At 43.7% G+C, this 16900-nt stretch overlaps 1 protein-coding gene across 1 annotated transcript; it reads right to left on the reverse strand.

Moving 5' to 3' along the window:
* Nucleotides 1-458: 458 nt before the first annotated feature.
* On the reverse strand, nucleotides 459-8671 carry LOC142697962 (uncharacterized). Its single transcript, XM_075847733.1, has 6 exons — nucleotides 8073-8671; nucleotides 6904-7056; nucleotides 4574-6838; nucleotides 4214-4343; nucleotides 2648-2721; nucleotides 459-1662 (listed from the first exon to the last, which is right to left on the reverse strand). Exons 1-3 carry the CDS (start codon nucleotides 8206-8208, stop codon nucleotides 6369-6371), a joined length of 759 nt encoding a protein of 252 aa, XP_075703848.1. The 5' UTR covers nucleotides 8209-8671; the 3' UTR covers nucleotides 459-1662; nucleotides 2648-2721; nucleotides 4214-4343; nucleotides 4574-6368.
* Between the last annotated feature and the right edge of the window lie 8229 nt (nucleotides 8672-16900).

Here is a 16900-nt window from a genome sequence, read left to right on the forward strand (position 1 = left end):
AACGCGAGTTGTTAAAAAAAGTTTGAAAATCAGGAGTTATTCGCCTGAAAACCGCTCCGTATTTTCAGACGTTTTTGAGTTTGCGTGTGAACATAGCCTTAAATGTCATTTTGTTGATAATTGTTTCAGAGTTTTTATGTTCATCCTGTTTTGATCATTTTGTTCTGTTCCAGATGTCACATCGGCGGTTCTAGGAGGATCTTGTCTCTACCGTTCGTGAAATCACCCGGAAACAACTGGAGCATGCCCATCGCGCCTGCAATGTTCTGGCACCCAGGGTGACCTGTTTATCTTGCAATGTGTTTATCCAACCAGCGGACAACGTCCTCAAATTTATTGGTAATAATAAAAGCTGTGGCCGACCCCCACTTTACCCCCACATCTTGGTCTGGGTCTCAGTTATTTCATATAAATGTTAGAGGTTGTGTTATATGGGGGTGATGCCATCATTGGTCAGTCTTGTTTTACCAATTTTAATCCCCTGTGATACAATGCCATCACCCAAAACAACATGGAAAAATCAATGGAGGGGGGTAAATACTCTTTATTAGCACAGTATAACAGATGACCTTACATTGACCTCTGTGAAAAAAGACGCTAAAATGTCACTACATCAATGACTTGGATTCTGGGGTCTGCGAAGCCCATAGCAGATATAAGTTCATAGCAGATACTAAACCATGGCAGCTCCAGAGCAAAACTGACCTTACTGTGACATCATGATGACATCACGGAGCTATGATGTCTCAGAGATATGATGAGGGGTTATAAATATTTCCCTGACAGCTGCGCGGTCTTACTTTCTGTGAATTGAGTGCGATTTGCTGATTCATTGGCGACTTCTCACTATTATGGAGATCAATGGATTGGGATTCTTCTCCATCCTCTTGGCCTTTTGGTGTGTGGCCTGGCTCTCTGGTAGCTACACCCTGACTCTTATCAACAATCATGCCCCCCCCCCCCCATAAGGTATAAGGTAATTACTTAAATAAGGAGGAAATATCTAATTAACAAAATGGCTTCCATTACCCAGAGGGGCCGCAAGAGGACAGAGAAACACATCCCCTCAGTCCTATAGATTATTATCTGACTGCTGATTATTAAGATGAAACAATTCTGACAATTTTCAGACTTGGCATCAGTCGCACCCTGCCCCCATCTCAGCCTGCAGTAGTAATCAGAATTTTCTAAAAAAATAAATAAAGTTTTGTTAATTTCAATTGATAATAATTGTCCGGATTAGACGATGCAGATAAATGTTCTCGTCCATTATTGAAGGTTTCTTGTTGGGTTTAGCGTTTGGTCCGCGCTTCATAGATGTTATTAGGTGGTTTTACACGTGGTACAGGATTTATTTGGCTCATTTTCTCTTTTTCAGCTCTGGGCCTGACGTTTCTACACTATAAGTTCATCATGCTCCATGCTGAAGCCTTTGGGGATCATCAGGCCTTGGTTCAAAAGATCCTCCTTGCAATTGGATGGTCATTATGCGTTGGGACAGCTGTGATGGCTACATTTTCTGGCAACACTTTTACCCACCGTAATCTCGTAATGCCTCTCCAATGCATGTCGGAAATCCTGAGGCCCAAAGCAGCACCAAGGGGGCGCCAAGGAGCGCGCTCGGAGGCCCAATGGACATAAGAATGCCCAACAATCCAAAACCTACAAAAACATAAAACGAGGAAAATGAAAAATAAACCACTAACAAAGTAAGTCAGGCCTCACATAAGATTTATAACAGTTTAGACTTCCAACGACCTAAACGCCTTATCTCTCTCTCGCCCAAACCCAGTGAATCGACCTCTGTAGCCGCACCTATGTGAAAAGAGTGCGTCCCAAAATCACTTGCCGGCAAACCCAGCTTCTCCCGGCAAGACTTGAAAACTGCCATGAACTGAAAACGGGTGAGAGAGAGGCAAAGGACACGACTGGCCGCCGCTTGTCACGCGAGACATGTTCCTTTTTCCAACCCTTCAATGCCCGACGAACTACAAATTCTTTTGTGACATCTCAAGCACCCCACAGCTTCAACATAAATGCTACCCAGGGCCAGATTAAGGCTATGTTCACAAGTACTGACCAAAAACGTCTGAAAATACGGAGCTGTTTTCAGGCGAAAACAGCTCTTGATTTTCAGACGTTTTTTAACAACTCGTGTTTTTCGCTGCGTTTTTTACGGCCGTTTTTGGAGCTGTTTTTCAATGGAGTCAATAAAAAACGCCTCCAAAAACGTCCCATGAAATTACCTGCACTTCTTTTGATGAGCCGTCATTTTACGCACCGTATTTTGACAGCAACGCGCAAAATAAAAGCTCGTGGGAACAGAACATCGTAATTCCCATTGAAAGAAATGGCCAGATGTTTGTAGGCGTACTAGGGGCGTTTTTCCAGGCGTAATTCGAGGCGAAAAACGCCCGAATTACGTCTGAAAATAGGCCGTGTGAACATACCCTTAGACTGCCAGCAGTATGGAGCAGTTATTTATGATGGGGGCCCCCACCCAACTAACACAGGGTTCCCCACGGCAATGCTTCTAGGCATTTGAAGCTTAGTACAACCTATTATAAACTGTCCCCCACAAAATAGAAGCCAGAGTGCTTGAGATATTAAAAGTCCACTAAGTTAAACATTAAAAGCAGTGACTTACATTGGATGCCCATCATTCTTCGCTCTGTACCCATAGATGGTGGGTGGCATGCAGTGAGTGTAGGTTCGTCTTTGCTAAGTGGTAAAAAGAAATGCAGATAACATTACACTCATTGCTGGCTGGGCCGGTCGCTCTCAGGAAACATTAGCAGGATTAAACCGGGTGTCTTAAAAAGAACATGCTGTCCTAGAGGTCACCGAGACACCAGTGACCAAAAGTAAAATATACATTATATATAAAATATGTAGAATAAAAGATGTTTTCTCATCTCATACATTTATGGCATATCCACAGGACAGCACTGCGAGCTACACTGTTTTCATAACTCACGAGTCTTATATATTATCTCATACATTTATGGTATATCCACAGGATAGCTCGCTATGCCACTTGTTTAATCCAATAGACTTCTATTGGAGTTATGCAAACAGCTGAAAACAGCCCGCTTGGCTATTTCTGTTCCTTCCGTCCACTTTAGAAGACTTGACAGGTGTGAGGGGACCTCGTCCTCGAGGTGGGTGCAGGTCCCAGAAGTGGTTCCTGCATCTATTAGACATTTATAGCATATCATGGGGATATACCATGAATTTATGAGATTAGATTCAAAAACCCATTTAATTACTGCATTATTTCTTATAAGCAAATAACAGTGAGGTTCTTGGCACACAGTTTAATCAAATTTGATAAAATTGTGTGAGCCCACCTGCCCCGACAAGGCAGCCTCAATCTGATGGGTACAAGAAACGGCATGGGCAGCAGTGCTAACCAGTGCTTGCCTGACTAAAAAAGTATATTTTTTTGGAAGAAAAGCGGTACAAACTTTGTTAACAGCAACAGATTCTTGTTAAAAATCCAACATATTAAAATTCTGCTTTAAAACAAGTTTTAACATTAAATAATAACTGCACTTTCATCAAACTTTTGAAATGTCATAGACACATACCAGAAGTGGGTCTGGGTGCTGAGACCGCCACCGCTAAAACGAAGGTGCAGAAGTACTCAGCTGAGAGCTTTGTATCTTCACCTGTGAGCAGCTCTCCCTGTCAGGCTGAGACGGCTTATATAGAACGTCTATGAGAGCCGTCTCCAGCCTGACAACGAGCGCTGCTCACAGCCGAAGGTGCAAGGCGCTCAGCTGAGGACTTCTGCACCTTCGTTTCAGCAACAGTGCGGTCTCATTTACAAAGTGAATGTACTTTAGGCAGCATATTTCTATTTTTAAAGGGGTTGTTCAGGACTCTAAAAAAGTGTTGTTTTTTTAAACAGCATCACGTCGGTCCACAGGCTGCATCTGGTATTGCAGTTACAGCCCATAGACAGAGCGCTTAGCATATTTCCTTGAGGCTGGTGTCACCGTTTTTTGAGTCAAACACAGAAATGGATCTTAAAAGACGGAAAAGTATAAAGAAAAAGCTGATCTGTCTCTTTTGTATACACTCCTGTGTTTGGCTAAAAAAATTGCTCAGAAACTGCCAGAAAAAAAACGTGACATGAGCCTAACACAATCTATAAATCATCCCCTTCCTATCTAGTACAGCATTATAAATAAGACAATTGACTACTCACCAGTTGTAAACTACACCGAAGGGACAAGTTCAATTCTATGCCCACTGGGCAGCCGGCACCCAGGAGATACAGGTAGAAGGAGCCTGGAATCTACTCCCACCACGTAGAGGGGTCGGGTTCTTCACGTCACCTAAAGAAAAAGTAAATACGTTAATACAGCGACTCCTCAATACATTAGTCAGATCCTAACCTGCCCCACCTCATGATTTACTTACATAGCAGCATCCACTTCCATTGCACCATGCCAATCTAGTATGAGCCCATCCCCCAAAATGACTTTCCAATTGAAAAAAGTGATCTTGACCTACTCCACTCTGTTTAATACTACACAGTCTACACATGGGTTCATCATCTACTCACCAGTTGTAAACTACACCAAAGGGGCAAGTTCAATTTTATGCCTGCTGGTGACGGCGGGGCGGTGCAAGGATCAACTGGGGACGGGGCAATGTCAAATTAGCAATTGCGGCCTGCAACGGGGCCCGTCCGGGAACGACCACCTCTACCATGGCCATGCTTGTGCCGACCGTGCCTGCGCCCACCTCCAGATCTGCGTTTCCTCCCTCTTCTCGACAATTCCTTTGCCGAACCTGAAATAGAAAAAAGGAACAAGGCAGAAGAGTGACCAACATCACATTGATCACCCTTGGCACCAAAAACATGCGCCACTTCCCTGCTCGGACCCTTCTGCTGCAGGCCAAAAACCAGAAGATACAGTCAATAAAGGATACGGTTGATCAGGAGTTGGCAGCCCTGGCTGATACCGGTCGTCTTCCTCTTTAGCTCCTGTCCTCTGATAGGGGGCTGCGCCCTCGCTGCAGTGACCCTGCGGCGTCTCCTTTGCCTGGCCCTCCTTCCCCCAACATCTCCTGACACAGTCGCCATCATGATGATATCACTGATCTATGATGTCACAGAGAGATGATGAGATGTTATAAATATTCCCCTGGCAGCTGCCCGGTCTTTCTTTCTGTGAATTGACACAAGAGGGCGATTTGCTGATTCATTTGCGACTTTTCATTATTATGGAAATCAATGGACTGGGATTCTTCACCATCTTCTTGGCCTTTTGATGTGTGGCCTGGCTCTCTGGTAGCTACACACTGACTGTTATCAACAGCCATGCCCCCCCACTGATGTACATCAGGTAAGATGGAGAATTACACGACTTTTATAGTTTGGGAATGTATAAGGTAATTACTTAAATAAGGAGGAAATATCTAATTAACAAAATGGCTTCCATTACCCAGAGGGGCCGCAAGAGGACAGAGAAACGCATCTCCTCAGTCCTATAGATTATTATCTGACTGCTGATTATTAAGATGAAACAATTCTGACAATTTTTCTATATTATTTAACATTGAGCGTTTTTCTTTTTGTTTTACAGTGAAACGGGAAATTTCTTTCCCGAAAATATCCTGTTTAGAATAGGATTCATAGGAATGGCCATTGCCTGTAAGTAAATATCACGGAAGTGATTATAATATGCTCTTACTTCTGGGGGATGGCGGGTTATTATAAAAAGTCTTATATCTGATTATATTACTCTGGGGTCAAACCTTCATTTATTTTTGACAAAAATGTGATTACTACGTCAGTGAGAGATGCAGGCTGGTTGCTAGGGACTCATTGCTGGACAAGACTGTTGTTGTTAGGTAGTGTTTCCCTAGCAACCAGACTGTCAGACATGACTCAGACTAGGCATCAGTCGCACCGAGTGTAGGGGTCCCCGCCACAACCAAGGACTGCTCCCCGCTTGGTGGCCGAGCCGAGGCACAAACCCGGGACGACCCAACCAGGTCTTTTTCTGCCTGCCGGGCATTGACACGTTGCTGCCTGTGGATCCGTCTATCATCAGCACGGCTCGACGACCTCGGCGGGGAGGATGATGCAGATAATGATGGCGAGAAAGAAGAGGAAGGTTGTCGCTCAGAAGATGATGAGGGCGATCTTCGCCTCCGAGAACGACCACCTCTGCCATGGCGATGCTTGCTCCGACCGTGCCTGCGCCCACCTACAGATCTGCGTTTCCTCCCTCTTCTCGACGATTCCTTTTCCGAACCTGAAACAGAAAAAAAGGACAAGGCAGAAGGGTGACCAACATCACATTGATCCCCCTTGGCACCAAAAACATGCGCCTAATTAACTAATTTTTCTACATTTTTTCCTTGGTCTCAGCAGGTAGATGAGTGCCGAGAGGAGCCATACCATAAAACAGGGAATCCCTAAACGTCAAGCAGGCTAAGTTAGCTTGCCTCACAGACGAGGGCTTAACCTCCCCTGGAGGAACAGAAAGCACAGGAGCACCTTCACTTTTATCCAAACTGGCCACCATAGCCTTTAATAACGACTCTAAGTAATTTCCAGACATTAAAGATTTTGAAAGCCATACGTCCACACATGATGACTCACCGAGGGTAGGGGTCCCCACCACTCCCGAAGCCGCATCCTCACCGTTGGCGGCGTCGGAACCAAGGACGGCTCCCCGCTTGGTCGCCGAGCCGAGTCGCAAGCCCGGGACGACCCGAGGAAGAAGAGGAAGGTTGTCGCTCAGCAGATTACGAGGGCGATCTCCGCCTCCGAGAACGTCCACCTCTGCCATGGTGATGATTGCGCCGGCCGTGCCTGCAATCATGAGGTTTATAATGTGCATATGTGTTTCTTTTTTAGAGTTTATCTATAACAATTACCTGAAAAAGCTTCACCATCTCCAAGAGGGAGAAGAACCAGAACTCTCGAGTATAAAGAGGACAATCGTGGACGGTGACGTGAGACGGTTTCATCTGACCACACACTCGAAACCACAAATACACAAGATCTAGCCCTAATCTTCCATGTCAGACCTAACAAAAATAAAAATAAAGGTGAGGTTAATGTGTTGTATGTCCTAAATCACATGTATATAGATGGCAGGTAGAGAATATCCAATATCCAATCCAAAGCCTATTAAAAGGGGATCCCCACATAAATGTTAGGAAATAACCAGTCCACTACCCACTCTCTGACTCCTTAGACCTTGCCCAGACAATGATGACTACTACCACTGGGTTTTGCTGTTATGTTCACTACTGTCTCCATTATCATCTAAAAATGTTTTAGAAATATTAGAAGAATTGTACATATAGTTACAAGTTTACTTTCTCCGTCTTCCAGTTTTATACAATGAGGTGGAATGGCGTGCCACAGCCAAACAGATCACATCCCAAACTGAAGAAGATCTAGAGATGGCGACCAAGTGTTAAGACATCCACCACCTCCAACCTTTCAACCAAATATCATCTTACATAAGGGAGAAAGAACGACAAGAACCGTTTATAAACAGCAAGAAGAGGAGGGTTGTCGCTTAGAAGATGACGAGGGCGATCTCCGCCTCTGAGAACGACCAACCCTGCCATGGCGATGCTTGCGCCGACCGTGCCTGCGCCCACCTCCAGATCTACATTTCCTCCCTCTTCTCGACGATTCCTTTGCCGGTCTTCTTCCTCTCCATATCTTGTCCTCTGATAGGGGCTGAGCCATGGAGTGCCCTCACTGCAGCGCACCTGCGGCATGTCCTCCGGAGCCGACCCTCCCCCATTGGAGCACGGCGGGCTGGTAGCAGAAGCGCCATGCGCCGCCAGGCTGAAAACAACCGGCGGCACTACACTCTGGCCGTTGCCCGGGTGAGAAGGGGGAGGCGTGCAGCATGGGGAGGGATGCTGGACACACTGAGTGAGGTAGGGGGTACCACCTCCCCAGAGGATGTAGAAGGTGAGATAGGCCAGGCCCAACCTGTGTGCCTCCCCTGCTGAGCGGGCAGCCCTGGGAAGGGGACTTGGGCTTAATCAAAAGGGAGGGCAGGTAATTCGCTGCGGCCTACCTCTGGTCTCTCCAGCCGCAGGTCCATGGGCCGTTGCAACAGCTTCACCATCTTTCTGTCTCAACAGGTCCTCCAGCCAGGTGGTGCCTTTGACTGACACCCGCTGGGCCACTTGCTGTAAGAGCTCATCAGCCATGCTGGAAAGAAAAGGAAAGAGACAGAAGGAAAGAAAAGAAAAAATCTCCTCACCACACGGAGGGCAACTACTAGGTGTTACTTCACACTGCCGCAGAAGGTAAAGAGGGGCCTCTGCCCTTGAACTCTACCCTATATCCCTTTCCTCCTTTAGCACCTTGGCCCAATCACGCTCCTGGGCATTTTTTCACTTATGTAACCACGTACTCCTCTTCTCTGCAGTCCCTGGCGCTCTCCCTATGCGGTTCAGCGCCATCAAAGATGTGTGTCCTCAGTCCCCCTAGAACAAACGCCATTTTCTGCTAGCGGCATTCTGCTCTGTCTGATAGAAAGGAATCCCAAGCAGGAGACCCCCCTCTATATCCATTATGTCTCCAGGGTTATTATATCAGAACACGTTATTTAGGATTTATTGGGAAGTTCTGAGGGTAAATTAGTGATTAGTTCCTTAAGACTTGCTGTAACCTCTGTCTGCTTGTTTTCTAGACCAACTGTTATCCAATGACTCACCGGATTTGCACTTTCATTGCATTCGGTTTTGGCAGCCTTTACAACCTTTGGCAGTCCATACTCCTTTACAAAGTGCCTGAAAGCCGAAGAGTCATCAGCCATTTCAGACTGGCGTCCTGCATAATGGCCGTGACCTTAGTAGTTTTATGTATTATTTCTTAAATAATAATTGAATGGAATCCAAGCATCCTTGTCTTTAGGTTCACATGTAGAAAACATCAGATCCTGAGGTCATCATTTCCCTTCATTTTCTGATCTCTGCCGTCAGATGGCGACATGCTGGTGTAACACAGCGTCATCTGGTAACATTGTTGAGCTTCTTGCAGGAAGATGCTGAATAGAAAGCAGCGATACTGTCATTGCTATATATGTATTATATTAACATTTATCTTACATAAATATGTAGTAACTCCTATAAGACACTTACTAAACATAATAAACTTTATTTTCCTATATAATAAATTACCAGCCATTGGAAGGTAGGGTATCAGTATACACCCACCTGTGCACTGGAGATCAATGTGTAAAGGTATGTACAGTAGATCTCATACATAATATCAAGTTATTGACATGCTGAGCCGCTGATACAAACCAGTGGATGTAAAATTTCTTTAATCCGGCATTAATGCAATTATCAAAAATTCTGGATCATTGGATGGATTTTATTTGCACCCCTAGAAGCAGTTCTATAGGATAACAATTGGACCCATAATCTTTGTGCTCATTCCTTGCACCATGGTGATCGTGACGTCCGCAATGTAATGGGTGAGGAGTCACATGACAATGAGTCAGGTTTTTTTTTTGCATCGCTGTCAGTCACATGACTCCATGCAATAAACATGAATGCAGCCAAACCTCGGCCCGGGCGGAAAGTTCTTGCTTTGCGCAATTTTTAATGTATTCATTTTGATATTTTTTCACAGATCAGTGAAATGACAGCAAAGATCATAGCGTGGTCGACGTTGGTCCTCACTCTGGTGAATGTATTGAGCTACTATCAGAATATGCAGGTCAGTAGACGTCACCTCCTAATAGAGAGGAATCCCAAGCAGGAGACCCCCCTCTATATTCATTATGTCTCCAGGGTTATTATATCAAAACACGTTATTAAGGATTTATTGGGAAGTTAAGGGTAAATTAGTGATTAGTTCCATAAGATTTGCTCTAACCTCTGTCTGCTTGTTTTCTAGACCTACTGTTATGCAATGACTCACCGGATTTGTGCTTTCATTGCATTCGGTTTTGGCAGCCTTTACAACCTTTGGCAGTCCATACTCCTCTACAAAGTGCCCGAAAGCCGAAGAGTCATCAGCCATTTCAGACTGGCGTCCTGCATAATGACCGTGACCTTAGTAGTTCCATGTATCCTTTCTTAAATAATATTTGAATGGAATCCAACCGTCCTTGTCTTTAGGTTCACATTTAGAAAACGTCCGATCCTGAGGTGATCATTTCCCTTCATTTTCTGATCTCTGCCGTCAGATGGCGACATGCTGGTGTAACACAGCGTCATCTGGTAACATTGTTCAGCTTCTTGCAGGAAGATACTCAATAGAAAGCAGCGGTACTGTCATTGTCATATATGTATTATATTAACATTTATCTTACATAAAAGTGTAGTAAATTCTATAAGACACTTAATAAACGTTATTTTCCTATATAATAAATGACCAGACATTGGAAGTAGGGTATCAGTATACACCCAACTGCTGGAGATCAATGTGTAAAAGTATGTACAGTAGATTTGATACATAATATCAAGTTATTGACCTGCTGAGCCGCTGAAACAAACCAGTGGATATAAAATTCCTTTAATTCTGCATTAATGAGATTATCAAAAATTCTGGATCATTGGATAGATTTTATTTGCATCCCTAGAAGCCGTTATATAGGAAAACAATTGGAGTCATAATCTTTGTGCTCGTTCTCTGCACCATGGTGATCGTGACGTCCGCAATGTAATGGATATGGTGTCACATGACAATGGGTCAGGTCTGTTTTGGCATCACCGTCAGTCACATGACTCCATGCAATAAACATGAATGCAGGAAAACCTCGGCCGGGGAGAAAGGTTCTTGTTTAGCGCAATTTTTTCTATATTAATTTTGATATTTTTTCACAGATCAGTGAAATACCAGCAAAGATCATAGAGTGGTCGACGTTGGTCCTCATTCTGGTGAATGTATTGGGCTACTATCAGAATATGCAGATCAGTAGATGTCACCTCATCATCCCCTCGTATACCAGACCTCGTAATAACATTATTATTAATCTCTACAATCATGGGGTATGTAATGTGGATATGTGTTTCTTTTCTTAGTTTATCTATAACAATTACCCGGAAAAGCTTCACCATCTCCAAGAAGGAGAAGAACCAGGACTCTGGAGTATAGAGAGGACCATCGTTGACGGTGACGTGAGACGGTTTCATATGACCACACACCCCAAACCACAAATACACAAGATCCAGCCCTAATCTTCCATGTCAGACCTGACAAAAATAAAAGTGAGGTCAATGTGTTGCGTGTCCTAAATCACATGTATATAGATGGCAGGTAGAGAATATACAATATCCAATCCAAACACTATTAAAAGGGGATCCCCACATAAATATTAGGAAATAACCACTCCACTACCCACTCTCTGCCTCCTTAGACCTTACCCAGACAATGATGACTAATACCACAGGATTTAGCTGTTATGGTCACTACTGTCTCCATTATCATCTAAAAATGTTTTCGAAATATTAGTAGATTTTTCCTTATAGTTACAGGTTTACTTTCTCCTGTTTCCAGTTTTATACAATGAGGTGGAATGGCGCGCCACAGCCAAGCAGTTATCACATCCCAAACTGCAGAAGATCTAGAGATGGCGACCAAGTGCCAAGACATCTACCAGCTCTAACCTTTCGCCAAAAACAATCTTATATCAGGTGGGAAAGAGCTACAAGAACCGTTTATAACCAGCGAACTCTACAGCGAGGTGGAATGGCACGTCACAGCCGAGCAGGAACATCTCAAACTGCAGAGGCTCCAGAAATACAACAAAGTGCCGAGACGTCCACCACCTCCAACATTTCTCCCAAATATCATCTTACATCAGCGAGAAAGAACTAAATAGAACGTTTATAAACAGAAAGAAGAGGAGAGTTGTCGCTCAGAAGTTCACAAGGGCGATCTCCGCCTCTGATAACGACCAACTCTGTTATGACGATGCTTGCGCCGACCGTGCCTGCGCCCACCTCCAGATCTACATTTCCTCCCTCTTCTAGATAACTCCTTTGCCGAACCTAAAACAGAAAAGTCGGACAAGGCAGAAGAGTGACCAACATCACATCGATCCCCCTTGGAACCAAACACATGAGCCACATCCCTGCTCGGACTCCTCTGTTGCATTCCAGAACTGGACAGTACACTCAATAAAGGATACGGTTGTTGATGAATGTGCAGCCCTGGCTGATTCAAGTCTTCATCCTCTCCATATCTTGTCCTCTGATAGAGGCTGAGCCATGAAGCGCCCTCACTGCAGAGCCCTCACTACTAGGTGTTACTTCACGCTGCCGCAGAAGATGAAGAAGGGTTCTGCCCTTGAACTCTACCCTATATCCCTTATGCCACTTATCCTTTAGCACCTTGGCCCAATCATGCTCCTGGTCATTTTTAAACTTATGTAACCACCTACTCCTCTTCCCTGCAGCCCCTGGCGCTCTCCCTATGCGGTTCAGCGCCATCAAAGATGTGTGTACTCAGTTCCCCCAGAGCAGACGCCATTTTCTGTTAGCGGCATTCTGCTGTCTGATAGAGAAGAATCCCAAGCAGGAGACCCTCCTCTATATCCATTATGTCTCCAGGGTTATTATATCAAAACACGTTATTAAGGATTTATTGGGAAGTTCTGAGGGTAAATTAGTGATTAGTTACATAAGATTTGCTCTAACCTCTGTCTGCTTGTTTTCTAGACCTACTATTATAAAAAATGACTCACCGGATTTGCGCTTTCATTGCATTCGGGTTTGGCAGCCTTTACAACCTTTGGCAGTCCATACTCGTCTACAAAGTGCTCGAAAGCCGAAGAGTCATCAGCTATTTCAGACTGGCGTCCTGCATAATGGCCGTGACCTTAGTAGTTTTTTGTATTATTTCTTAAAGAATATTTGAATGGAATCCAATCATCCTTGTCTTTAGGTTCACATGTAGAAAACATCACATCTTGAGGTGATCATTTCCCTTAATTTTCTGTTTTTGGCGGTCAGATGGCGACATGCTGGTGTAAAACAGCGTCATCTGGTAACATTTTTCAGCTTCTTGCAGAAAGATATTGAATAGAAAGCAGCGGTACTGTCATTGTGATATATGTATTATATTAACATTTATCTTACATAAATATGTAGTAACTCCTATAAGACACTTACTAAACATAATAAACTTTATTTTCCTATATAATAAATTACCAGCCATTGGAAGGTAGGGTATCAGTATAAACCCACCTGTGCACTGGAGATCAATGTGTAAAGGTATGTACAGCAGATCTCATACATAATATCAAGTTATTGACATGCTGAGCCGCTGATACAAACCAGTGGATGTAAAATTCCTTTAATCCGGTATTAATGCAATTATCAAAAATTCTGCATCATTGGATGGATTTTATTTGCACCCCTAGAAGCAGTTCTATAGGAAAACAATTGGACCCATAAACTTTGTGCTCATTCTTTGCACCATGGTGATCGTGACGTCCGCAATGTAATGGGTGAGGAGTCACATGACAATGAGTCACGTTTTTTTTTGCATCGCTGTCAGTCACATGACTCCATGCAATAAACATGAATGCAGCCAAATCTCGGCCCGGGCGGAAAGTTCTTGTTTTGCGCAATTTTTAATGTATTCATTTTGATATTTTTTCACAGATCAGTGAAATGACAGCAAAGATCATAGAGTGGTCGATGTTGGTCCTCATTCTGGTGAATGTATTGAGCTACTATCAGAATATGCAGGTCAGTAGACTTCACCTCATTATCTCCTCGTATACCAGACCTCGTAATAACATTATTATTCATCTCTATCTATAACAATTACCTGGAAAAGCTTCACCATCTCCAAGAGGGAGAAGAACCAGGACTCTGGAGTATAAAGAGGACCATCGTGGGCGGTGACGTGAGACGGTTTCATCTGACCACACACCCCAAACCACAAATACACAAGATCCAGCCCTAATCTTCCATGTCGGACCTGACAAAATAAAAATAAAGGTGAGGTCAATGTGTTGTATGTCCTAAAATACATGTATATACAAGGGAGGTAGAGAAAATCCAATATCCAATCCAAACACTATTAACCCCTTCCCGCTTTTGGGCGTGACTTTACATCCTGATTCAAAGTGCATTCCCGCAATAGGGCGTACAGTCACACCTTGTAGATGAAGCGGACACAGGAGCTGTGCGCGCTTCTTCTTCAGCGGCTGTCAGCTGTAATACACAGCTGACATCCTGCTGCAACGGCGGCGATGGCTGTTAACGCAGATCGCCACCGTTTAACACCTTCAATGCGGCTGTCAATGGCGTCCGCCACATTGAAGCTCCCTCCCTCTATGACCCACCCGCAATGGATCGCGGGTGGCGATGTTTGCTATGGCAACCAGGAAGCTGTTGCTAGGCTTCCTGGTTGCCCAGGTATGGAAGCCTACTAGATCCTGCCCGAGGCGGGACCTAATACGCTAACTGTCAGATGACGAATGACAGTTACAATACGCTGCACTACATAAGTAGTGCAGCGTATTGTATCGGGGATCAGAAGACCAGATCTTCAAGTCCCTAGGTCAATGTTAAAGAAAAATAAATAAATAAAAATTTTAACTCATAAAAACAACACTTGCCCTGTTTCCCTGATCAACTCCTTTAATATTAGAAAAAAAATGAAAACATGAAAAAAAACTATACATAATAGGTATCGCCGCGTTCGGAACGGCCTGATCTATAACAATATCACATTGTTTTTACCGCACGGTGAACACAGTAAAAATTTTTAATAAAAAACAATGACAGCATTTAATTTTTTGGTCATCTTGTCTCAAATTTTTTTTTATAAAAAGTGATCAAAAAGTTGCAAGGAACGCAAAATGTTACCAATAGAAACGACAGTTCGTCATGCATAAAACAAGCCGTCCCGCAGCGATATCAACAGTTATGGCTGTCAGAAAATGGCGACACTAAAAAATTATATTTTTTAAAAAGAGTATTTTTATTGTGGGAACGTAGTGAAAAGTAAAAAAACGATATAAATTTGGTGTCGCTGTAATCGTATCGCCCCGCAGAATAAAGTTAACATGTTGTTAATACTGCACGGTGAACGCTGTAAAAAATAAAAACGTGCTAGATTGCTGTTTTTTGGTTTTCTCATCTCCAAAAAATTCAATAGTGATAAAAAAAAAATCGCATGTACCCCAAAATGGAACCAATAAAAATTACAGCTCGTTCCACAAAAAACGCGCCCTCACACAGCTCCGTCAACGGATAAAATAACACGTTATGACTCTCAAAACACAATGATGCAAAATGACTTCACAGACTAATTTTTTCGGTCCAGTAGAATTTCACTAAATACCCCACATCATCATTTACTGGACCCCACAGGTGACCCCGTAGATGCAGCGGAGATGAGGAAACTTTAGGGCCTTGTGCGGCTTATAGGGCTAGTGAAGAAGTCAAATATTAGGCGATACTGGAGCGCAGATATTCTGTATAATCCCCAATAATCCCGGCCTGTGCATAAAGGATTGGTTCAAAGCGTAACACACCAATCCATGGATATTTACCCTATTATTACATCATCCTATTATGCCCTGATGTACTCCGCACAGATTACATATACCCTGATGTACTCCTCACAGTTTACATATATTCTGATATACTCCACACAGTTTACATATACCCTGATGTACTCCGCACAGCTGACATATACCCTGATGTACTCCGCCCAGCTTACATATACCCTGATGTACTCCGCACAGCTGACATATACCCTGATGTACTCCGCCCAGTTTACATATACCCTGATGTACTCCGCACAGATTACATATACCCTGATGTACTCCACACAGTTTACATATACCCTGATGTGCTCCTCACAGCTTACATATATTCTGATATACTCCACACAGTTTACATATACCCTGATGTACTCCGCCCAGCTTACATATACCCTGATGTACTCCGCCCAGCTTACATATACCGATGTACTCCGCACAGCTTACATATACCCCGATGTACTCCGCACAGCTTACATATACCCTGATGTACTCCGCACAGCTTACATATACCCTGATGTACTCCTCACAGCTTACATATACCCTGATGTACTCCTCACAGCTTACATATACCCTGATGTACTCCGCACAGCTGACATATACCCTGATGTACTCCGCCCAGTTTACATATACCCTGATGTACTCCGCACAGATTACATATACCCTGATGTACTCCACACAGTTTACATATACCCTGATGTGCTCCTCACAGCTTACATATATTCTGATATACTCCACACAGTTTACATATACCCTGATGTACTCCGCCCAGCTTACATATACCCTGATGTACTCCGCCCAGCTTACATATACCGATGTACTCCGCACAGCTTACATATACCCTGATGTACTCCGCACAGCTTACATATACCCTGATGTACTCCACATAGTTTACATATACCCTGATGTACTCCTCCCAGCTTACATATACCCTGATGTACTCCTCACAGATTACATATACCCTGATGTACTCCTCCCAGCTTACATATACCCTGATGTACTCCTCACAGCTTACATATACCCTGATGTACTCCTCACATATTACATATACCCTGATGTACTCCTCACAGCTTACATATATTCTGATATACTCCACACAGTTTACATATACCCTGATGTGCTCCTCACAGTTTACATATATTCTGATATACTCCACACAGTTTACATATACCCTGATGTACTCCGCACAGCTGACATATGCCCTGATGTACTCCGCCCAGCTTACATATACCCTGATGTACTCCGCCCAGCTTACATATACCGATGTACTCCGCACAGCTTACATATACCCTGATGTACTCCGCACAGCTTACATATACCCTGATGTACTCCTCACAGCTTACATATACCCTGATGTACTCCACATAGTTTACATATACCCT

The sequence above is a fragment of the Rhinoderma darwinii genome, assembly GCF_050947455.1.
Source record: "Rhinoderma darwinii isolate aRhiDar2 chromosome 10 unlocalized genomic scaffold, aRhiDar2.hap1 SUPER_10_unloc_6, whole genome shotgun sequence".
In the NCBI taxonomy this organism is placed as follows: Eukaryota; Metazoa; Chordata; class Amphibia; order Anura; family Rhinodermatidae; genus Rhinoderma; species Rhinoderma darwinii.

Excerpts from the sequence above, each read along its gene's own strand:
- LOC142697962 (XM_075847733.1), bottom strand. The coding sequence starts at position 8,208 with ATGGCTGATGAGCTCTTACAGCAAGTGGCCCAGCGGGTGTCAGTCAAA. Across the intron at positions 7,057-8,072 it reads TGCGGCTGGAGAGACCAGAG|GTCTGACATGGAAGATTAGG; the intron begins GTAGGCCGCAGC and ends TATTTTTGTTAG. Across the intron at positions 6,839-6,903 it reads AGATGGTGAAGCTTTTTCAG|GCACGGCCGGCGCAATCATC; the intron begins GTAATTGTTATA and ends TCATGATTGCAG.